Raw genomic sequence first — 25,708 nt, forward strand, 5'->3', positions numbered from 1 at the left:
TATTCAAAGTATAATTAAACACACGATAAAGTTAATGTGCTGGAAAGTTAGGCTTGAATGGAAAAATGATATTTCTCTGTCCCTGTACTAATGGCATTTTTGAGGAGGAGCACAAGAACTTGATTTAATTAGAGGTTTGCAGTGATTGGCGGAATCACCTGCAATAGGAGCATTTATTTATCTTAAATTTTTTTCATAAAGTTCAGGACTTGCACTGAAGCAAAGATTAACTAGAGATCAAGGCTGTAATACTAAATACAACGATCAACAGAAGATCAAATCTGAAGCCAGTTATAAATTATATATGAACACTAAAATAATAGAAATTAGTTGACCACATTGAAACCACTCCTAGATATCCATTATTTAATATATCCATTGATGTTAGTCCCAAATATCTAATGTAATTAATTTTTTTTTGGGAGGGAAGCATTTTGGTGCGTAATGCTGTAAACTTTTAATCAAGAGCAAGTTAATTGTTCTGAAGCCACTTATACACTGGAAGAGTCCACTCTACGCAAAATTGCATGCAAATAATTATTTTTGTTGCTTTGCACAAAACAAATTAGATTGGCAAAGAACTGCTTTACTGGTCATGGAACTGTCAACTGCATTGTTCAACCTACAAGGCTGAATTTTTTTTTAAATTTATAACAAATTATGCACATGTGCGAAATGCAGATTTACTTTCACCCACATTCTAAACGGGATAGATTTCGAAAAGATCCAGCAATGCAAAACTGGGCATTCATGAGGCACTGTGGGCCATCAGCAGCAGCAAAATTGTACTCAACCACAATCTGTAACCTCATGGCCCGACATATCCCCCACTCTACGATTACCATCAAGCCAGGAGACCAACCCTGGTTCAAAGAAGAGTGCAGGAGGGCACGCCAGGAGCAGCACGAGGCATACCTCAAAATGAGGTGCCAGCCTGGTGAAGCTACAACAGAGGACTATATGCATGCCAAACTGCGTAAGCAGCATGCGATTGACAGAGCTAAGCGATCCCATAACCAACAGATCAGAGCTAAGCTCTGCAGTCCTGCCACATCCAGCCGTGAATGGTGGTGGATAACTAAACAACTAACTGGAAGAGGTGGCTCCACAAATATCCCCATCCTCAATGATGGGGAAGCCCAGCATATCAGTGTGAAAGATAAGGCTGAAGCATTTACAACAATCTTCAGCCAGAAGTGCCAAGTCGATGATCCATCTTGGCCTCCTCCTGAAGTTCCCAGCATCACAGATGCCAGACTTCAGCCAATTCGATTCACTCCGCGTGATATCAAGAAACAACTGAAGGCACTGGATACTGCAAAAGCTATGGGCCCTGACAATATTCCAGCAATAGTATTGAAGACCTGTGCTCCAGAACTTGTTGCGCCCGTAGCCAAGCTGTTCCAGTACAGCTACAACACTGGCATCTACCCTGCAACGTGGAAAATTGCCCAGGTACGTCCTGTACACAAAAAGCAGGACAAGTCCAACCCAGCCAATTACTGCCCCATCAGCCTACTCTCAATCATCAGTAAATTGATGGAAGGGGTCATCAACAGTGCCATCAAGCGGCACTTGCTTAGCAATAATCTGCTCAGTGACGCTCAGTTTGGGTTCCACCAGGGCCACTCAGCTCCTGTCCTCATTACAGCCTTGGTTCAAACATGGACAAAAGAGCTGAACTCCAGAGGTGAGGTGAGAGTGACTGCCCTTGACATCAAGGCAGCATTTGATCGAGTATGGCATCAAGAAGCCCTAGCAAAACTGAGGTCAATGGGAATCAGGGGGAAAACCCTCCACTGGCTGGAGTCATACCTAGCGCAAAGGAAGATGGTCGTGATTGTTGGAGGTCAATCATCTGAGCTCCAGGACATCACTGCAGGAGTTCCTCAGGGTAGTGTCCTCGGCCCAACCATCTTCAGCTGTTTCATCAATGACCTTCCTCCAATCATAAGGTCAGAAGTGGGGTTGTTCGCTGATGATTGCACAATGTTCAGCACCATTCGTGACTCCTCAGATACTGAAGCAGTCCATGTAGAAATGCAGCAAGACCTGGACAATATCCAGGCTTGGGCTGATAAGTGGCAAGTAACATTTGCGCCACACAAGTGCCAGGCAATGACCATCTCCAACAAGAGAGAATCTAACCATCTCCCCTTGACATTCAATGGCATTACCATCGCTGAATCCCCCACTATCAACATCCTAGGGGCTACCATTGACCAGAAACTGAACTGGAGTAGCCATATAAATACCGTGGCTACAAGAGCAGGTCAGAGGCTAGGAATCCTGAGGTGAGTAACTCACCTCCTGACTCCCCAAAGCCTGTCCACTATCTACAAGGCACAAGTCAGGAGTGTGATGGAATACTCTCCACTTGCCTGGATGGGTGCAGCTCCAACAACACTCAAGAAGCTCAACACCCTCCAGGACAAAACAGCCCGCTTGATTGGCACCCCATCTACAAACATTCACTCCCTCCACCACCGACGCACAGTGGCAGCAGTGTGCATCATCTACAAGATGCACTGCAGCAATGCACCAAGTCTCCTTAGACAACACCTACCAAACCCGCGACCTCTACCAACTAGAAGGACAAGGGCAGCAAATGCATGGGAACACCACCACCTGCAAGTTCCGCTGCAAGTCACACACATCCTGACTTGGAACTATATCACTGTTCCTTCACTGTCGCTGGGTCAAAATCCTGGAACTCCCTTCCTAACAGCACTGTGGGTATACCTACCCCAAATGGACTGCAGCGGTTCAAGAAGGCAGCTCACCACCACCTTCTCGAGGGCAATTAGGGATGGGCAATAAATGCTGGCCTGGCCAGCGACGCCCACATCCCATGAATGAATAAAATAAAAATATCCTGCTGATATTTATCCTACTTTAATTTAAAAGGGGGGGTAACAGAAATAACTATCAAAAGTTGTGTCATTTTTAGGTTAATTTGTGTCATACATCCAAACTCAATATAAAGATCCACTTGATAGTCAATTCTCACATTGAGAATTTCTTTCCCCAATTGTGCATTAAAATGCCCCAAGACAATATTCACTGTTGTACTATACTTCCCCCCAAAATGTCACAGTATAGACACCTCCATGTCAAAACATTTAAATTATTTAAAACTTGGATGGTAACCTTACTTTAATCTATGAAATAATAGTTTTGCACTAATCTGAGACCATTTCCAATCCTTGCCATTCGTAAAAATCATGCACACTTATAAATGGTTCTCTCTGGTTTTTGTCATGAGTTTTTTTGCGTTATCTTAAGCAACACAATGACGTACAGGGATTCCAGTTCCTGAAGATCTCTAGGTTTAATAACAGCTAAACAAGTACATAGAATACAGAACAAAATACATATAGAACCTTTGCCCAAGGTGTTACAGTGCAAAGTGACCGTGGCTTCTAGTCACATGACTATATCCTGGTACTCAGCTCATTAGCATACTGAGTTTGTAAAAAGGGACACTCTTAAAGCGATCATACAACAGTTTCTTTGTACAAATACTATTTTGAGGATTTTTTGAGAATGGCATTGAAGATTTAACTAAATGGTTGGAACCATTCGACATAATTCAAATAAAACTGGACTATTTAAACTTAATGACATAATTCGCTCTTCAGTTTGAACCAGGTCTGTATAATTCATTAGCAAACTGAACACTGTATCAAACATTAAATATTCATGTCAATTTGTAAAATAGGTTTTCTTCTGCTATGGTAAATAAATCTAAGTTGATACTCTAGCTACCGAAATTAAATGAAGCAAAGGAGTAATCAGCAGTTAATTCCCATGGATTTTAAAAAGAGGGCATTTTTCATGCATTTATTGTGCTAATCTATGAGCTTCACTGCACAGCAATTTAAGGATGCCAACTGTGATTTTAGTCAAATTGACAAGCCATTTGTGATCCCTAATTTCACATAACACTCCAACAAGGGTATATTTTCCACACAAAAAAAAAAGTATAAATCACTTCTGCACAGCAGAAGCTTGGTATTAGCGGCCACAGAAGTAGTGGAATACAAACTACCAAATAAGTTTGATTTTAAATAGTTTAAAGCACTCAATTCTGAGTACATTCCTGTAACCCTAACATTACTGCTAGTTTTGAAGTGGATACGAGGAAACCGCAGTTTTGGGCTTTTTCTACCTACAATCAGATGCCCAACTCCCAGGAAGTGTGTCAGAGATCTAAGGAGAAGGCTTATCTTTAGAAGTCAGTCTACCCAATTTGCTAATAAGAAAATAGGACTGGTTGGATTAAAAAAAGCATCTACCCAACAGTTTCTATACTGAAGTTGAGCAGGATGGGGGAAACATTAAATCTTGCATTTAAAAGACAGTGCTATTAGCATTTTTTTAATTCCTCAGATTGAGTTAGTCCATTATTATCCCTATACATTCTTCAAGGTCTCCTGCTATAACTAGGGAGGTAGAGAGGACTTTAAACTAAACGGAGGGGGGGGGGGGGGGGGGGGGGGAGAAAGAGAGAGGGGTGAGGGATCAAGCTCAAGTAAATGTAGCAAATCAAGGGGTAGAGTTAAGGCAGGAGAGCAGAATAGTAATATGGGAAATGAAGGTCAGAGAATGGCGGGAAGGGACAGAGAGGAACAAAAGCTAAGAACACACTAACTGTTGAGACTAGAGGTTACAAAACAAAACAAAAAGACAAAGCTAAAGACTGTATCTGAATGCACGTAGCATTCATAAAGTAGACAAACTGATAGCACACATTGAAGTAAATAAATATTAGAGATGTGGCTGCAGAATAACAAGTATTGGGTCCTGAATATTGAGGGGTACGTGACATTCAAGATGAATAGGAAGCTAGGTAAAGGTGGAGGGGTAGCACTGTTAATTAAGGATGGCGTTGGTACAATAGTTAGAGATGACCTTGGTTCGGGAGATCAGGATGTAGAATCGGTTTGGGTGGAAATGAGGAATAGTGATATACAGGCCCCCGAATAGTAATAACAATGAAGGACGAAGTATACAAGAATAAATATTGGGTGCTTGTGATAAAGGGACGGCAATAATCATGGGTTATTTTTCTACATATAAACTGGAAAAATCAGATTGGCAATAGTAGCCTGGATGAGGAGTTCACAGAAAGCTTTTGAGATAGTTTCTTAGAGCAACATGTTCTGGAACCAACCAGAGAGCAGGTTATGTTAGACTTTGTATTGTGTAATGTGACAGGATTAATTAATAACCTCAGAGTAAAGGCACCTCTAGGTAGCAGCAACCACAATATGATTGCATTTTACATCCAGTTTGAAAGAAAGAAGAGTGGGTCGAAGATGAGTATTTTAAACTTGAATAAGGGCAACTATGTGAGCATGAAAGTTGAGCTAGCTGAAGTGAACTGGGTTACTAGGCTTGGAGATAGATCAATAGAGAAGCAGTCGCAGACATTTAAGGGGATATTTCAGAAAACTCAGAATAAGCATATGCCTACTATAAAGAAAAGTTCTAATGGGAGGATCCACCATCCGTGGTTAACTGAACAAGTTAAAGAAAGCCTCAAACTTAAGGAAAAGACATATAATTGCGCAAAGATGAGTGGCAGTTCAGATGATTGGTCAGAATACAAAGACTGGCAGAGACTAACTAAAAGGTTAATCAGGAGAAAGAAATCAGAGTATCAGAGGAAGCTAGCTAGAAATGTAAAAACGGATAGCAAGAGTTTCTACAGGTAGTTAAACAGGAAAAAAATAAAGTGAGTGTGGGTCCTCTAGAGAGCGAGAATGGGGAGCTAATAGTAGATAAGAAGGAAATGGCGGATGCAACGAACAAATATTTTGCTTCTATCTTCACTATAGAGGATACAAAAAACATGCCGGCAACAGCTGTAACTCAGGAGGTGGAAGGAAGAGAGGAACTTGGTGAAATTACAATCACCAGGGAAGCGGTACTGACCCAACTGATGGAGCTGTGGGCTGACAAGTCCCCGGGTCCGGATGGGCTTCATCCTAGGGTCTTAAAAAAGAGGTGGCTAATGAGGTAGTAGATGCGTTGGTGTTAATGTTTCAAAATTCACTCGATATTGGTAAGGTTCCATCAGACTGGAAAGTAGCAAATATAACCCATCTATTCAAGGGGGTGGAGGCAGAAAAACGGGCAACTATAGGCCAGTTAACTTGACGTCTGTCATGGGGAAGGTGTTAGAATCGATTCAGGAGATTGTAGCTGGGCACTTAAAAAACTCAAGGTAATAGGGATTAGTCAGCACGGTTTTGTGAATGGGAAACCATGTTTAACCAATTTGTTGGAGTTCTTTGGAGGAGTGACATACGCTGTGGATAAAGGGGAGCCCGTTGATGCATTGTGCTTGGATTTACTGAAGGCATTTGACAAGGTGCCACATAAAAGGTTATTGCGCAAAGCAGGAGCTCATGGTGTAGGGGGTAACATATTAGCATGGATAGAAGATTGGCTGGCTGGGAAAACAGAGTATGCATAAATGGGTCCTTTTCTGATTGGCAGGATGTGATAAGTGGAGTCCCGCAGGGGTCTGTGCTGGGGCCTCAACATTTTACAATTTATATCAATGATTTAGATGAGGGGAGCGATGGCATGGTGATGAGAGTGTGAAATTCGCAACACAAAGAGATCATCCATGATCTTATTGAATGGCGAAGCAGGCTCAAAGTGCTGAATGGCCTACTTCTGCTCTTGATTTGTATGTTCGTATGCTGTTCCCTTCAACCCAATTTTACACCATCTTCCGTACATGTTATTTTTCTTGCCCAAAAACTTCTCATCATATCAGACACTTCATCAGTCAGACCACTAGGACAGAACACCAAACCTCTCTAAATCCCCACTTCCAAATGTTCATAGGTCTGTGAAGATAACACTGGCACTGTATTTAATCAGTTTGATGCTTTCTTTAAGTGGTTTAATCTTCATTTTATATGGTAGGTAACCAAAACAACAGATTTATACAGTCATCACTCCCTTCTCCCCTCTGAAACCCCATGTTAAAATCAATGATACCAACTTTTTTAAAAAGTTCTACTTTACATATGAAAATAAGCATATGAGCATTTCATAGATTCTGATGAATGAATAGCTTCGCTAGAAGTTTCATAGCATTCTAATTTTTTTCTACCAATTAAAATTGCCATAACACCCTTTCCATTTTTAAAGTTCATGAGTTAACTTCATCCTTACAAAAATGGCTGAAAAAGGTTTTGTTGCATTATTGATTTTGCTCTGTTATGCATTTTTTGGCACATTGCTGTGTTAACTGAATTACTTCCGACTGGAGTTAGCTGTTTACACAAGACATCCCAATATTACATCTTACTGAGGCCTGGAAAGAACAGTCCTTTGAGCAGCTATTACAATATGGTCTAAAACACATACTAAATAGCTAGATATTCTTGAACAGACTGTACTTGGTCATTTCTATTAAATGCTTTTTGGCACAAGAAACGGACATCTTATTCTAATCACAGGAGTTATTTTTTTCCATTGAAAATGTATTACAGACAACGTTCAAACATTCTAAACTTGTCATCCTGAAATACGAACATACATATGAACATACGAATTAGGAGCAGGAGTAGGCCCCTCGGCCCTGCTCTGCCATTCAACAAGATCATGACTGATCTGATTGTAACCTCAACTCCACATTCCCACCTACCCAGATAACCTTTCACCCCCATGCTCATCAAGAATCTATCTATCTCTGCCTTAAAAATATTCAAAGACTCTACTTCCACTGCCTTTTGAGGAAGAGAGTCACAAAGACTCACAACCCTCAGAGAAAAAAATTCCTCCTCATCTATGTCTTAAATAGGCGACCCCTTAATTTTTAAATAGTGAACCCTAGTTCTAGATTCTCTCACAAGAGGAAACATCCTTTCCACATCCACCCTGTCAAGACCCCTCAGGATCTTATATGTTTCAATAAGTCACCTCTTCCTCTTCTAAACTCCAGCAGATAGAAGCCTATCCTATCCAACCTTTCCTCATAAGACAACCCACCCATTCCAGGTATTGGTCCAGTAAGCCTTCTCTGAACCCCTTCCAATGCATTTACATCCTTCCTGAAATAAGGAGACCAATACTGTACACAGTACTCCAGATGTGGTCTCACCAATGCCCTGTACAATTCAAGCATAACCTCCCTACTTTCGGTACTCAATTCTCGTGATAAACGATAACATTCTATTAGCTTCCCTAATTACTTGCTGTACCTGCATACTAACCTTTTGCAATTCATGCACTAGGACACCCAGATCCCTCAGCATCTCAGAGCTCTGCAATCATTCACCATTTAGATAATATGCTTCTTTTTATTCCTCCTGTCAAAGTGGACAATTTCACTTTTTTCCACTTTATGTTCCATTTACCAGATCTTTGCCCACTCACTTAACCCATCTATATCCCTTTGTTGCCTACTTATGTCCTCTTCACAACTTACTTTCCTACCTATCTCTGTGTCATCAGCAAACTTAGCAACCATAGCTTTGGTCCCTTCATCCAAGTTATTTATATAAATTGTAAAAAGCTGAGGCCCCAGTACCCCTTACACCATGAGCTTTTATTTTCCACAATAACCTTTGATGTGGCACCTTAACAAATGTCGTCTGGAAATCTAAGTACAGTACATCCACTGGTTTTCCTTTATCCACAGCACATGTTACTTCTTCAACGAACTCTAATAAATAGGTTAAACATGATTTCCCTTACACAAAACCATGTTGACTCTGCCTGATTACCTTGAATTTTTTGAAGTGGCCTGCTATAACATCTTTAATAATAGCTTCTAACATTTTCCCTAAGACAGATGTTAAGCTAACTGGCCTGTAGTTTCCTGCTTTCTGTCTCCCTTTTTGAGTAAAAGAGTTACATTCGCTATTTTCCAATCTGATGGAATCTTCCCCAAATCAAGGCAATTTTGGAAAATTAAAACCAACCCATCAACTATCTCACTAGTCACTTCTTTTAAGATCCTAGGATGAAATCCATCAGGACCCAGGGACTTATCAGCCTATAGCTCCAACAACTTGCTCAGTACCACTTCCCTGGTGATTGTAATTTTCTTGTGTTCCTCCCTCCCTTCCATTTCCTGATTTATAGCTAATGCTGGGATGTTACTTGTATCCTCTATAATGAAGACTGATACAAAAATACTGTTCAATTCATCTGCCATCTCCTTATTTTCCATTATTAATTCCCCAGACTTACTTTCCATAGGACCAACGCTCACTTTGTTAACTTTTCTTTTTTGAATATCTATAGAAACTCTTGCTATCTGTTTTTATATTTCTAGTCAGCCTTCTTTCGTACTCTAATTTTTCCCTCATTAATCTTGGTCATTCTTTGCTGTTTTTCATATTCTGTCCAATGGTCTGACCTGCCACCCATCTTTGCGCAATTATATGCTTGTTCTTTAAATTTACTACTTTCTTTTTCAGTTAACCACGGATGGTGGTTCCTCCCCTTGGAATTTTTCTTACTCATTGAAATGCATCTATTCTATGTATTCTGAAATATCCCCTTAAATGTGTGCCACTGCATCTCTATTGACCTATCCCTTAGCCTACTTTGCCAGTTCACTTTAGCTAGCTCTGCTTTCATTGCCCTCATAATTGCCCTTATTTACGTTTAAAATATTAGTCTTAGACCCACTCTTTTCTCCCTCAAATTGAATGTAAAATTCAATCATCTTATGATCGCTGCTGCCTAGAGGTACCTTCATCATGAGGTCATCAATTAATCCTCTCTTGTTGCACATTACCAGGTCTAGTATAACCTGCTCTCTGGTTGGCTTCAGAATGTGCTGTTCTAAGAAACTAGCCCGAAAACATTCTATGGACTCATCTAGGCTACCTTTGCCCACCTGATTCTTCCAGTCTATATGTAGATTAAAATCCCCTATGATTATCGCCGTACCTTTCTGACAAGCTCTCATTATTTCTTCCTTTATACCCGTACTACCTTGTGGTTACTGTTAGAGGGCCTGTACACCACTCCCACAAGTGACTTCTTGCCTTTATCATTTCTCATCTCTACACAAACCGCTTCTACATCCGGATTTCCTTAACTTAGGTCATCCCTCTCTATTGTGCTAATACCGTTATTAATTAACAAAGCCATGCCTTCACCTTTTCCTAGCTTCCTGTCCTTCCTAAATGTCTTATACCCTTCGGTATTCAGGTCCTAATCTATCTCATCCTGCATCCATGTCTCCGTAATGGCTATCAGATCATACTCATTTCTATTGGCGCCATCAGTTCATCTGTTTTGTTTCGAATGCTAAATGCATTCAGATACAGAGCCTTTAATGTTGTCCTCATTATTTTTGTAACCTCTATTCTTATCTGCTGATTTACTCGTAGATTTGCACTCTCAATCACCTTCCTGTCATGGTCTGTTTATCATTTCCCATATTAATGCCTTTCTCTCTTGCCTTGTCTCTACTCTTGGATTTACCACCTCTTCCAAAATGTGATCCCTTTCCCCCACTATTTAGTTAAAAACCCTCTCAACTTCAGTAGTTATGCAGTTCACTAGAACACTAGTCCCAGCACAGTTTGGGTGTAGACTGTCCCAACGGTACAGCCCCCACTTTCCCCAGTACTAGTGCAAGCACCCCACAAACCGGAACCCACTACCACACCAGTCTGTTAGCCATGCATTCATATCTATAAATCTTATTTGCCCTATGCCAATTTTCACATGGCTCAGGTAATAATCCAGAGATGATGACCTTTGAGGTCCTGCTTTTTAGATTTAGTGCCTAGCTCCCCATACTGAACCTCTTTCCTAGCCCCATCTATGTCGTTGGTACCTACATGGACCATGACAACAGGACCCTCACCCTCCCACTGCAAGTTCTTCTCCAGCCCTTAGCAGATGTCCTGAACCCTGGCACAGGGCAGGCAACACAGCCTTCTGGACGCTTGCTCTCAGCTGCAGAGAGCAGTGTCTATCCCGCTGACTAGAAGTTGGCAGGAAAAAAGACAGAAGCGCAAGGGGAGAGCCAACTGTGTAACAGCCCCGACAACCAATTTTATCTGCAGCACCTGTGGAAGAGTCTGTCACTCTAGAATTGGCCTTTATAGCCACTCCAGGCGCTGCTTCACAAACCACTGACCACCTCCAGGCTCTCGAGACAAGGAGGCCAAAGAAGAAGAAGATATTTTTTAATTCCCCTCACTTGAATGGCCTCCTGTATCATGGTGCCATGTTCAGTCTGCTCATCCACACTACAGCCCTCGCTCTTGTCCATAGAACAAAAGAACAAAGAACAGTACAGCACAGGAACAGGCCATTCAGCCCTCCAAGCCTGTGCCGATCTTGATGCCTGTCTAAACTAAAACCTTCTGCACTTCCGGGTACCGTATCCCTCTATTCCCATCCTTTCATGTATTTGTCAAGATGCCTCTTAAACGTCGCTATCGTACCGGCTTCCACCACCTTCCCCGGCAGCAAGTTCCAGGCACTCACCACCCTCTGTGTAAAAAACTTGCCTTGCACATCCCCTCTAAACTTTGCCCCTCGTACCTTAAACCTATGTCCCCTAGTAACTGACTCTTCCACCCTGGGAAAAAGCTTCTGACTATCCACTCTGTCCATGCCGCTCATAACTTTGTAAACCTCTATCATGTCGCCCCTCTACCTCAATCGTTCCAGTGAAAACAATCCGTGTTTATCCAACCTCTCCTCATAGCTAATGCCCTCCAGACCAGGCAACATCCTGGTAAACCTCTACCGTACCCTCTCCAAAGCCTCCACGACCTTCTGGTAGTGTGGCGACCAGAATTGCACGCAATATTCTAAGTGTGGCCTAACTAAGGTTCTGTACAGCTGCAGCATGACTTGCCAATTTTTATACTCTATGCCCCGACCGATGAAGGCAAGCATGCCGTATGCCTTCTTGACTACCTTATCCACCTGTGTTGCCACTTTCAGTGACCTGTGGACCTGTACGCCCAGATCTCTCTGCCTGTCAATACTCCTAAGGGTTCTGCCATTTACTGTATACTTCCCACCTGCATTAGGTCTTCCAAAATGCATTACCTCACATTTGTCCGGATTAAACTCCATCTGCCATTTCTCCGCCCAAGTCTCCAACCGATCTATATCCAACCTTTGTGTCGTCCGCAAACTGACTAATCAGACCAGCTGAAAAAACCTCGAACATGTTGCTCATTTGCAAGGGATGAGGCTGCTCCACTTCCACCTTCGCCATCCCCTTACCTGCCTGACTCACTGTCACACCCTCCTGCCCTGACCACTAACCAAATTAGACGACCCTATCCTAAGGGGCCTTCTGGAATACAATGTCCAGGTAACTTTCCCCCTCCCTGATGCATCGCAATGTCTGCAGCTCAGCCTCAAGCTCATCTACTCTGAGCCAAAGCTCAAGTCACAGACACTTACAACAGACATGATTGCCATGGATTGCCGTGGCATCCGGGAGCTCCCACATACTCCAGCTGCTGTCACATCACCTGTCCTGCCATCTTTGTGTAAATTAAATTTAATTTATTTTCCTTAATTAATTTATAGTTCCCCTCTACACCAACCTCCCTCATTCACCAAATAATGCATTCACAATGCAAGTACTAATTGCATGTGTAGAACTCATCTACATTTTATCTAATTAAATTTTTAAACATTGATAGAGAATTTAAGATTTACAGCCAACATACTGCCCTGGCCACACATCAGTTTCAACTCACTACTCAAAAAGAAACAGCTCAACCTGCCCACTAACTCAATTTCTTAATTCCCTTTGCAAGTTTTTATTCTATTTCAAGAAAACTATTACAGGATTGAAATCATTTTGCCCAAAGTATGCATGTAAGAAATGGGAGGAATAGGCCATAAGGCCCACTGAGTCTGCTCCATCGTTCAGTAAGATCATAGCTAATTCTTGACCTCAACTCCACTTTCCAGCCCAATCCCCATATCCATCAATTCGCTTAGAGTCCAAAGCAGCACAATTTTAAGAGACAGGCTCACTTTTTTTCAGTGGGATGACAATATTATACTCATTACTGTTGGAAAGTTAAATTATGAATACTTTATAACTGTAACCTAGGATTAGCAACTTTCCAAATGGTAGCTAGGCCATAGTATTAACAAATGACAGAGAGAGCGACAGAGGGAGCAACAGAGGGGCACTGACACACCCCTACACCACAGACCGACAGACGGGCAGAGCGAGGGGGGCAGGCAGAGACAGACCGAGCGAGGGGGGGGGGGGGGGGGGGGGCAGGCAGAGACAGACCGTGCGAGGGGGGGGGGGGGGCAGGCAGAGACAGACCGAGCGAGGGGGGGGGGGGGCAGGCAGAGACAAACCGAGCGAGGGGGGGGGGGCAGGCAGAGACAGACCGAGCGAGTGGGGGGGGGGGGGGGGGCAGGCACGGACAGACCCCGAGCGAGGGGGGGGGGGGGGGGGGGGGGCAGGCACAGACAGACCGAGCGAGGGGGGGGGGGGGGGGGCAGGCAGAGACAGACCGAGCGAGGGGGGGGGGGGGGGGGGGGGGGGCAGGCAGAGACAGACCGAGCGAGGGGGGGGGGGCAGGCAGAGACAGACCGAGCGAGGGGGGGGCAGGCAGAGACAGACCGAGCAGGGGGGGGGGGGGGCAGGCAGAGACAGACCGAGCGAGGGGGGGGGGGGGGGGCAGGCAGAGACAGACCGAGCGAGGGGGGGGGGGGGGGGCAGGCAGAGACAGACCGAGCGAGGGGGGGGGGGGGGGGGGCAGGCAGAGACAGACCGAGCGAGGGGGGGGCAGGCAGAGACAGACCGAGCGAGGGGGGGGCAGGCAGAGACAGACCGAGCGAGGGGGGGGCAGGCAGAGACAGACCGAGCGAGGGGGGGGCAGGCAGAGACAGACCGAGCGAGGGGGGCACACAGACAGAGACACACAGACAGAGGCCTGCTACCCGACCCAAAGCCAACGGGACCCGCTGTGGTTCGCAGACAGACAGACACAGCCAGACAGACAGACAGACAGATCCTACTCCTTTAGGCAAACAGCCTGTACACCAAAATCTGCTGTTTTGGTATAACTAAACTGCTAATAGATGTGTGACAGATCACTTAACAGTAATGACCTGCCACAGGGAGCCACGAGGCCACAGCTTGGTTTATTACAGGCAACTTAATCCATGGGTAACCACCACCCTGCTGCTCTGACAAAATACAGGTAGGGCATGAATTAGGTCAACAAAATTACCTTTTAAATTCCAGCTATGTTGTGCATACAATTAGCCTGGTAAACGTAGTATTTACAGCAAAAAAAGACTTCAAACGCTGGAGGTTAGTCAAAAACAGAAAATGTTAGAAGGACTTAGCAGAATGATAGTCAGCATCTTTGAAGAGGACAAGTTAATATATCAAGCATGATCAGAGTTCTGATAAAGCATTACACCTGAAACATTAACTTATTTGTTCTCTCCGCAGATGCCAACAAACCTGTAATAAATGTTAGTTACAGTGACGAAGTTGTGACTCCCTTACCTTTGAGCATCAGGTTGGGAGATAGCATTGACAAGAGCTTCTACTGCTGTATCAAAGAGCTCAACATTCTGCAGAGATGTAAACGAGGCCTGCATCAAACACTCACAATCCAGGAGGGGGACATCCAGTTGTACCCAGCTTGAGAAGCACTTGAGAGCCTTCTGGCTGATGAACACAGGGGAATCTGTCTGTAGCAGCTGCTGGAGAAGAGGAAAAACAGCACCAGACTCTTGTGCTAGAGCATTTCGTACTTCACCTTTTCGATACTGAGGCAGGCGACTTGTTTGGAACTCTTCAGGGAGGACAGTTAGTAGTTCCAACAAAGCCATACATCGAGCTTTGCCATCTACATCTGAACTTTCAGTCTGGAACATCTTCACCATGTCACCTACCGCATTTGGCCATCTTTCGGGCATCATGTTGAGAGCCAGTGATGCTAATGCCACACAAAGTCTAGTGAGTACTATCTTGGAGCCGGAGGCAAAACATGCAATCTGATTGAAAAGCTGGGATTTCAGAGTCTCATACTGATCTGAGGGGATATCATTCCAGTAGCGGGAGATCTTGATGTGAAGGGCACTGGCTCCAAAATACTGGATCTCAGGCACTTTATTAGGACTGAGCAACACCCAACTAAACTGCCAAGCTTGAGGAGAGACTTGTGCCTGCATCAGCCATTTCTGCGCCAGGTTCTTGTTATCAATATTTGGATCATAGTACAATTGATGTAATGCCTGCAAAGAAAGAAAAGGGAAAATATGAAAAGTACCATCCTGTATCCATGGGGAGGGGCACAAGAAAAACTGAAATGGAAACATCCTATACCTCCTGTGCCCGCAGTTCATCATTAGCAGAAAATAAAATATGTTAAGGTAAAACAAAGGATAGTAAAAAGGTTTCCAACTAAAATCATCTGGGGGGTTAGATATCATTGCAAATCCACGCTAAATTGTGAATTATGCATTTTCAGTTTCTTACTGAAGTACAAAGTAATTATTTCTTTCAGGTTCTTTTCAAATCAGCTGCTTTAAATTGAACAGTGAAAAAGAATGGGAGTTCAGGAGTGCTTAAACTTTATTTCATGGTGATTTTGATCCAAGTCTCAAAAGAAGCATTTCGGAAGTATATGCAAAATTTTCAATTCTGAACTTCCAAAAATTTTTCTTCCATTGAACAGATAGTTCCAATTTTCACTTTGCACCAAGTACTGTGCATTGTGTAATATTAACTCAAAAATTTGTGCAAGTATTGAGTTAAAATAGTTATCAAAAATGTGTACATGCCCCTTAAACCAGTTTCAAAAATGTAATATTTTCTATTAAAATTATATAGACATTCCACTTTTCTCCCTAAAAATAAAAATATGGACAACTGTAGAGTTTGGTATCAGATTCACCAAACTCCGTTTTAGCAGGGTAGACTTCGGGAATAAACAAGGAAGCAGTTAATGAACTGAAGTGGAATAGATTGTTAGAGGGACTAAGCTTGGAAGAGGATTAGTATTCATTAAACACTTATACCACTGCATAAGAAACACAATAGGAATAAATAACCACATGGGGAACAAAGAAGTTAATACAATAAATAAGGGCAAAAAATATTCCTCAACTATAGATCCTCAGGCCCAGTGAGACAGACAGGAGTATAAAAATATATAGTGGAGAATGTCAAATAGAACTCAGCAGACAGGCAAAAGAAGACAATGAAATTAGGATTGAAGCGAACCCTAAAAAGATGTTTCTACAAATACATCTAGAAGATAAACATAATAACAGAGCCTCTGAAATACCTCGGTGGGGAAGTAGTGTCAAGCAATTGGAAAATGCAAGATATCTTGAGCAATTTCTTTACAACAGTGTTCATAGAAGCCCTTGAACCTTTCTCAGAATTGAGGGCTTATTTTGTTGGAATTGAAGATGAAATTATATAAACAGCAGTAATTATTGATAAGGAAGTAATTGGAACATTGAAGGCATTGAAAGAGGGCAAGACCCCAGGCCACATAGCTGGTATATAGAGATAGTTATGAAAATGTGCAATAAGATTGGTCATGTCCTGAAGATCTTCAGCAAATCATTAGAATCAGGAGTTATACCAGAGGATTGGAGAGGAGGGAACATAATGCCCATCTGAAAAAAACCAGCAAAAGGGGAGTCCTACAGATTACATACCAATGAGCAGTACATTTGTCATGGGTAAAGCCTTGAATGTTACACCTAGAAAATAGGAGGTTATCAGTACAAGCCAGAGTAGTCTTATGGAACTGAACGTGGAAGGGGGTTAGGGAATTCACATTGGACATTTTGGTTAGAGTTGTTTGGGAAGCTATTGGAGTTTGAGATGAAGGTAACTTGGTGAACATGGTTTATGTAGACCAACAAGGCTTCCAATGCAGTATGATATTAGGAGGTTGGTTCTTAAGGCAATAGGTTAGGAATCTGTGGCAGTTGTATCTAGTTGCCAATCCACTTCAGTAGCAAAAACGTCAAGAGGTTGGTCATGCACTGAACTGCTTCAGCACATAGAAAGAAGTGAATCTGTGGGATGTTCCAATGACATACTGACTCCTTTGCTATTCATATCGTACAATGATTTGGAAGGCTGACAAAACAGTCAACATTTCCCAATGATATTAAAGGTGAGGTTACAAACAATCATCGGCAGTTGATCAGGTTCAGAGGGGTCTAAAGAGATTGAAAATGGCAAGTGAAATTCAATACTGACAAGAACAAAGTGATGAGACAATGACAAAAAACACTAACTATACTTAAGTTATTTGTCTACAGGAAAAAGCAGAGGAAAATGATTGGGGTACTGGGGCAGATTATTGAAACTATTTGCAGTGTGGGGTAGCAGTAAAGGCAGCAAATAAGATCTTGGTTTGCAGAGTTTGGAATAGAACATACATTATAAAATGTGATACTGAATCTTCACAGATTATTGATTCATCCTCAACTGAATACTGTGTGCAGTTCTGAATGGAGGGCTGTGACTAGTGGTGTTCCGCAGGAATCAGTGCTGGGACCTTTGCTGTTTGTAGTATATATAGATGATTTGGAAGAAAATGTAATAGGTCTGATTAGTAAGTTTGCAGACAACACAAAGGTTGGTGGAGTTGCGGATAGTGATGAGGATTGTCAGAGGATACAGCAGGATATAGATCAGTTGGAGACTTGGGCGGAGAAATGGCAGATGGAGTTTAATCCGGACAAATGTGAGGTAATGCATTTTGGAAGATCTAATACAGGTGGGAAGTATACAGTAAATGGCAGAACCCTTAGGAGTATTGACAGGCAGAGAGATCTGGGCGTACAGGTCCACAGGTCACTGAAAGTGGCAACGCAGGTGGATAAGGTAGTCAAGAAGGCATACGGCATGCTTGCCTTCATCGGTCGGGGCATAGAGTATAAAAATTGGCAAGTCGTGCTGCAGCTGTACAGAACTTTAGTTAGGCCACACTTAGAATATTGCGTGCAGTTCTGGTCGCCACACTACCAGAAGGACGTGGAGGCTTTGGAGAGGGTATAGAACAGGTTTACCAGGATGTTGCCTGGTCTGGAGGGCATTAGCTATGAGGAGAGGTTGGATAAACTCGGATTGTTTTCACTGGAACGACGGAGGTGAAGGTGCGACATGATCGAGGTTTACAAAGTTGAGTGGCATGGACAGAGTGGATAGTCAGAAGCTTTTTCCAAGGGTGAAAGAGTCAGTTACTAGGGGACATAGGTTTAAGGTGCGAGGGGCAAAGTTTAGAGGGGATGTGCGAGGCAAGTTCTTTACACAGGGTGGTGAGTGCCTGGAACTTGCTGCCGGGGGAGGTGGTGGAAGCAGGTACGATAGCGACGTTTAAGAGGCATCTTGACAAATACATGAATAGGATGGGAATAGAGGGATACAGTCCCCAGAAGTGCAGAAGGTTTTAGTTTAGACAGGCATCAAGATTAGCACAGGCTTGGAGGGCCGAATGGCCTGTTCCTGTGCTGTACTGTTCTTTGTTCTAGTCTCAATGGTACAAGGATATCATGGCGCTGAAAAAAGTGCAGAGGACGACCTGTCTGATATTAGGCATATCTGAACTTCCGTAATCTCTCTTTGAAACTCCATTTATTTACACCGGAGAAGTTGGAGATTGAATTTTATTGAGATATTAAAGACTGTAAGAATATCAATAAGTTAGACCCCAAAAAAGTGGTCTTGCAATAAACCTCAGAAGGAAAAACAAATAAAATATAACTATTTCAGAGAGAGGAAGATGAATGCTTGGAATGGACTACATATGAAAATGATTAAAGCTGATGATATCAGCAATTTTAAAAGAACTGGTCCAGCAATTGGTGAGAAATATCAATTAAAGGAGAGAACTCTTCTGCTTTTGAACTCTGGGAGCAAGATCACTACAATGGCTTTATTTCAGTTGATGCATCATTTTGAAATAGTAAACTTAACAGAAAGTTGCATGTCAGACCATCACATCCACCAAGCAGCTCCTTCAAATGTTACGAGTTCACATATGCAACACATGCATTTAACACACGGCATCTGCACAGAATTTCCATATGGTTAAATAACTGCAGACATTCTCAAAAAACCCACGTAATCCTACTTGCATGTGCTAATCATGATCTACAGGACCTGGACTTCAGTAAGGCTTTTGATAAGGTCCTGCATGGGAGATTGGTTAAGAAGGCAAGAGCCCATGGAATTCAGTGCAATTTGGCAAATTGGATACAAAATTAGCTTACTGGCAGGAGGCAGAGGGGGATAGGCGAGAGTGGTTTTTGCGATTGGAAGCCTGTGACCAGTGGTGTACCACAGGGATCGGTGCTGGGACCCTTACGATTTGTAGTGTACGTTAAATGATTTAGACGGGAATATAGGAGGTCTGATCAGTAAGTTCGCAGATGACATGAATACTGGTGGTGTTGTAAATAGTGAGGAGGAAAGCCTTAGATTACAGGACGATATAGATGGGCTGGTAAGATGGGCAGAGCATTGGCAAATGGAATTTAATCTTGAGAAGTGTGAGGTGATGCATTTTGGGAGGACTAACAAGGCAAGGGAATATACAATGGATGGTAGGACCCTAGGAAGTACAGAAGGTCAGAGGGACCTTGGTGTACTTGTCTATAGATCACTGAAGGTAGCAGCACAGGTAGATAAGGTGGTTAGGAAGGCATATGGGATACTTGCCTTTATCAGCCAAGGCATAGAATATAAGAGCAGGGAGGTTATGATGGAGCTATATAAAACGCTAGTTAGGCCACAGCTGGAGTACTGTGTTCAGTTCTGGTCGCCACACTATAGGAAGGATGTGATTGCACTGGAGAGGGTGCAGAGGAGATTCACCAGGATGTTGCCTGGGATGGAGCATTTCAGCTATGAAGAGAGACTGGATAGGCTAGGGTGTTTTCCTTAAAGCAGAGAAGGCTGAGGGAGAACCTGATTGAGGTATACAAAATTATGAGGTGCAAAGATAGGAAGAAACTTTTTCCCTTAGCGGAGGTGTCAATAACCAGGGGGCATAGATTTAAGGTAAGGAGCAGGAGGTTTAGAGGGGATTTGAGGAAAATGTTTTTAACCCAGAGGGTGGTTGGAATCTGGAACACACTACCTGAAGGGGTGGTAGAGGCAGGAACCCTCACAACATTTAAGAAGTATTTACATGAGCACTTGAAATGCCATAGCATACAAGGCTACGGGCCAAGTGCTGGAAAATGGGATTAGAACAGATAGGTGCTTGATGGCCAACACGGACACGATGGGCCAAAGTGTCTGTTTCTGTGCTGTATAACTCTATGTTCAGTAAAATGATGATTGTCTCTCTAACGTAGAAGAGACTGAACCATAAGCAACAAGGATATTACATATTTGATACAACCATTACTAATTGATCCCCATAACACGGCTCACGTACAATAGGAAGTTTCTCTCTCATCCTATAACCTTGCTGGTATTTTTGGTCATCCACTGTGTCCCTTAATCTCTTTCTATGCCCCACATACTCTTGGTTAGCCATTTGTCTCCTCCTCCACTCAGGATGTCTTTCCTCATCTCCATCTTCTGCTTGTTTCCTGTACACTCTTTCCACATGTTTCTCTAGTCTCCCCCCAACCTCCCTTCATTTTGTCTCAGCTCCCACAGACATGAAGCCAGACTGCAGGCTCCCATTCAATCTAACAGCCACAGATTTTCCCATTTCTGAGTTTATGACTTTATTGTGTGGGTCATCCCCTGCAAATATACTCCCCCAGGATTCCTTTCCTAATTTTCAAAAGATAGCCTCAATTACCTATGGGAAAATACAGAAGTGAGTGGCAAAGTCATTTGAGACTGATGGCAGACCTGGACTTATTTAATCAGCCAAGTAAACTGGAGTAGAATTTCCAAGCACCGTAAAGATTTTTGGAGGACTTTAAAAATCTTTCAGCTCAATAAAGCATAATGTGGACTGAAATACTTTGTGACTTTTGTGTCAGTCTCAATGGGCCAAATGACTGTCAAGTTCCATATTTCATTAATATGCTCATTGCTCTGCAATTGACAAAACAAAAATACCTTCATAGAAACATAGAAAATAGGGGCAGGAGTAGGCCATTCGGCCCTTTGGGCCTGCTCCGCCACTCAAAAAAGATCATGGCTGATCGTCCAATTTGGTACTCTGTTCCCGCTTTTTCCCCATATCCCTTGATCCCTTTGGCATTAATATATCTATCTCCTTCTTGAATATATCTAATGATTTGACCTCCACTGCCTTCTGCGGTAGAGAATTCCACAGGTTCACCACCCTCTGAGTGAAGAAATTTCTCATCTCGGTTTTAAATGGCATTTCCTGTATCCTGAGACTGTGACCCCTGGTCCTGGACTCCCCAGCCATCAGGAACATCCTCCCTGCATCGAGCCTGTCTAGTCCTGTTAGAATTTGAGGTTTCTATGAGATTCCCCTCTCATTCTTCTAAACTCTAGTCAATATCGGCCTAATCGACCCAATCTCTCCTCATGACAATTCTGCTATCCCAGGAATCAGCCTAGTAAATCTTCTTTGCACTCCCTCCATGGCAAGAACATCCTTCCTCAGATAAGGAGACCAAAACTGCACACAATACTCCTGATGTGGTCTCACCAAGGCCCTTTATAACTGTAGTAAGACATCCTTGCTCCTGTACTCAAAACCTCTTGCAATGAAGGCCAACATACCATTCGCCTTCCTAACTGCTTGCTGCACCTGAATGCTTGCTTTCAGCGACTGGTGTACAAGGACACCCAGGTCTCGTTGCACCTCCCCCTTTCCCAATCACCAATCAGATAATAATCTGCCTTTCTGTTTTTACAACCAAAGTGGATAACCTCACATTTATCCATGTTATACTGCATCTGCCATGCATTTTCCCACTCACCCAAGTTGTCTAAAACACATTGGAGCCTCTTTGCATCCTCCTCACAGCTCACCACCCCCCAGCTTTGTGTCATCTGCAAACTTGGAAATGTTACACTTCGTTCCCTCACCCAAGTCATTAACATATATATTGTGAATAGCTGGAACCCAAGCACGGATCCCTGCAGTACCCCATTAGTCACTGCCTGACACCCAGAAAAAGACCCATTTATTCCTACTCTGTTTCCTGTCTGTCAACCAATTCTCAATCCATGCCAGTATATTACCCCCAATCCCAAATGCTTTAATTTTGCACACTAACCTCTTATGTGGGACCTTATCAAAAGCCTTCTGAAAATCCAAATACATCACATCCACTGGTTCTCCCTTACCTATTCCACTAGTTACATCCTCAAAAAACTCCAGTAGATTTAAGCATGATTTCCCTTTCGTAAACCCATGCCTGACTTTGCCCAATTCAGTTTATGCTTTCCAGGTGTTCTGCTATCACATCCTTTAAAAAAGACTCTAGCATTTTCCCCACTACTGATGTAAGGCTCACTGGTCTAAGGTTCCCTATTTTTTTCTCTCCCTCCTTCTTTAAATAGTGGGATTACATTTGCCACCCTCCAATCTGTAGGAACTGCTCCAGAGTCTATAGAATTTTGAAAGATGACCATCCACTATTTCCAGGGCCACTTCCTTTAGTACTCTGGGATGTAGATAATCAGGCCCTGGGGATTTGTCAGCCTTTAACCAATAATTTCCCTCGTACTTTTTTTTTCACTAATACTGATTTCCTTCAGTTCCTCCCTCTCATTAGACCCTTGGTTCCCTAACATTTCTGGGAGGTTATTTGTATCCTCCTTTGTAAAGACAGAACCAAAGTATGTGTTTAATTGTTCTGCCATTTCTTTGTTCCCCAGCTCCAGGACATCACTGCAGGAGTTCCTCAGGGTAGTGTCCTAGGCCCAACCATCTTCAGCTGTTTCATCAATGACCTTCCTTCAATCATGTCAGAAGTGGGGATGATCACTGATGATTACACAATGCTCAGCACCATTCGCATCTCCTCAAATACTGAAGCAGTCCATGTGGAAATGCAGCAAGACCTGGACAATATCCAGGCTTGGGCTGATATGTGGCAAGTAACATTCGCGCCACACAAGTGCCAGGCAATGACCATCTCCAACAAGAGAGAATCTATCCATCTCCCCTTGACATTCAATGGCATTACCATCGCTGAATCCCCCACTATCAACATCCTAGAGGCTACCATTGACCAGAAACTGAACTGGAGTAGCCATATAAATACCGTGGCTACAAGAGCAGGTCAGAGGCTAGGAATCCTGCAGCGAGTAACTCACCTCCTGACTCCCCAAAGTCCACCATCTACAAGGCACAAGTCAGGAGTGTGATGGAATACTCTCCACTTGCCTGGATGGGTGCAGCTCCAACAACACTCAAGAAGCTCCATCCAGGACAAAGCAGCCCGCTTGATTGACACACCATCCACAAACATTCTCTCCCTCCACCACCGACGCACAGTGGCAACAGTGTATACCATCTACAAGATGCACTGCAGCTACGCACCAAGGCTCCTTAGACAGCACCTTCCAAACCCGCGACCTCGACCAACTAGAAGGACAAAAGCAGCAGATGCATGGAAACATCACCACCTGAAAGTTCTCGTCCAAGTCATATACCATCCTGACTTGGAACTATATTGCCATTCCTTCACTGTCGCTGGGTCAAAATCCTGGAACTCCCTTCCTAACAGCACTGTATGTATACCTACCTCACATGGACTGCAGCGGTTCAAGGCGGCTCACTACCACCTTCTCAAGGGCAATTAGGGATGGACAATAAATGCTGGCAAAATAAAAGTGACGCCCACTTCCCATAAATGAATTTTAAAAATTATAATTTCCCCCGTTTGACTGCAAGGGACCGACAATTGTCTTCACTAATCTTTTTCTCTTCACATATTTATAGAAGCTTTTACATTCAGTTTTATGTTTGCACTGGAGTGCTGACTTGGGTTGCAATAGAGTGCTCCAGTGGAAGTTTGGTAAGTGAGGATAATTAAGGGTTAATTTTATCTTAAATCTAATCTCTCTTTTATTTAGCAGATCAACTTAACAGTTGCTGTTAGGGTTGGGGAAGGTGAGTTTTAGACCAGCTTTAAACAGGGTTCACTCAGGCTCTGCTTGCAGCTGCACCTTGTTAATTAGAGAATTGGTTTAAACCAGTTTTCAGGGGGCGAGAGTGAGTCAGTATAAAAGTGAGCCATCTTACAGTGCTAATTTGGGTTGCAATAGAATGCTACAGTGGAAGTTTGGTAAGGAGGAAGTAAGGAGCTCCTTTCATTTCTTACCTGTCCTCAGAGTGAGGAGAGCCCAGAGCTTCCAAAGAGCACAGCTGACTGGGAGAAGACTCGGAGGGCAGAGTTCCAGACCGGTAGGTATAAAAAAAACTTACCTCTGGTTAAAAAAAATCTGAAAGTGACGTCACAGGAAAGCTGTGACCTGATTGGCTGGTAGGGAATTTTTTTTTAAAACTTGAATTTGAAAATAAAACATTGATAAAAATTGATTAAAACCTTAATTAACTAATTAATAAGTAGAATAACTAAACCAGAGGGAGGAGATTACTGTATTTAGTAATCTGTGGGGGGGGAGAGATGGCCTATCAGGGGAAAACAGCAGCAGCCAGAGCAGTGGCACTACAGCTGGCACTGTTGTTCAGCAGGGAGGGACAAAGCGCAGAAGAGCAATAGTTATAGGGGACTCTATAGTCAGGGGCACAGATAGGCGCTTCTGAGGACGTGAAAGAGACTCCAGGATGGTATGTTGGCTCCCTGGTGCCAGGGGCAAGGATGTCTCTGAATGGACAGGGGGCATTCTGAAGGGGGAGGGTGAACAGTTGTGGTACACATCGGTACCAATGACATAGGCAGGAAGAGTGACGAGGTCCTGCAGGGGGAGTTTAGGGAGTTAAGTAGAAAGTTAAAAGACAGGACCTCTAGGGTTGTAATCTCGGGATTACTCCCTGTGCCACGTGCCAGTGAGGCTTGAAATAGGAAGCTAAACAATGCAGCTAAACACGTGGCTGAACAGCTGGTGTAGAAGGGAGGGTTTCAGATATCTGGACCATTGGGATCTCTTCAGGGACAGATCGGAGCTGTACAAGAAGGATGGGTTGCATCTAAACTGGAGGGCCACAAATATCCTGGCTGCGAGGTTTGCTAGCGTCACTCGGGAGGGTTTAAACTAGTGTGGCAGGGGGGTGCGAACCAGAACAGTAGGACAGTAAGTGAAATAAATGAGGGAGAACTAGTAAATAAGGCCAGTAAGACTAAGAGGAAGAACAGGCAGAGAGATGTTGCGGAGCACAGCGGGACTGGTGGTCTGAAGTGCATTTGTTTCAATGCGAGAAGTATAACAGGTAAGGCAGATGAACTTAGAGCTTGGATTAGTACTTGGAACTATGATGTTGTTGCTATTACAGAGACTTGGTTGAGGGAAGTACAGGATTGGCAGCTAAATGTTCCAGGATTTAGAAGCTTCAGGCGGGATAGAGGGGGATGTAAAAGGGGTGGGGGAGTTGCATCAGTTGTTTAGGAGAATATCACAGCTGTACTGCGGGAGGACACCTCGGAGGGGTCGTGCAGCGAGGCAATATGGGTGGAGCTCAGGAATAGGAAGGGTGCAGTCACGATGTTGGGGGTTTTCTACAGGCCTCCCAACAGCCAGCGGGAGGTAGAGGAGCAGATATGTGGACAGATTTTGGAAAGATGTAAAGGTAACAGGGTAGTAGTGATG

General features: G+C 43.4%; 1 protein-coding gene across 4 annotated transcripts in view; it reads right to left on the minus strand.

Moving 5' to 3' along the window:
- ipo13b (importin 13b) overlaps nt 1–25,708 on the minus strand; it is a 200,659-nt gene that overhangs the window by 154,175 nt on the left and 20,776 nt on the right. For 3 of the 4 annotated variants that reach the window (XM_068037110.1, XM_068037112.1, XM_068037109.1), the window contains exon 2: nt 14,513–15,246. In XM_068037110.1, the coding sequence (XP_067893211.1) occupies nt 14,513–15,246 (734 nt within the window). Of the gene's footprint in view, nt 1–14,512; nt 15,247–24,261; nt 24,322–25,708 lie in introns of those variants that run through there. The other variant, XM_068037111.1, reaches the window with a different exon arrangement.

Source organism: Heterodontus francisci, chromosome 8 (assembly GCF_036365525.1).
Source record: "Heterodontus francisci isolate sHetFra1 chromosome 8, sHetFra1.hap1, whole genome shotgun sequence".
Lineage (NCBI taxonomy): Eukaryota > Metazoa > Chordata > Chondrichthyes > Heterodontiformes > Heterodontidae > Heterodontus > Heterodontus francisci.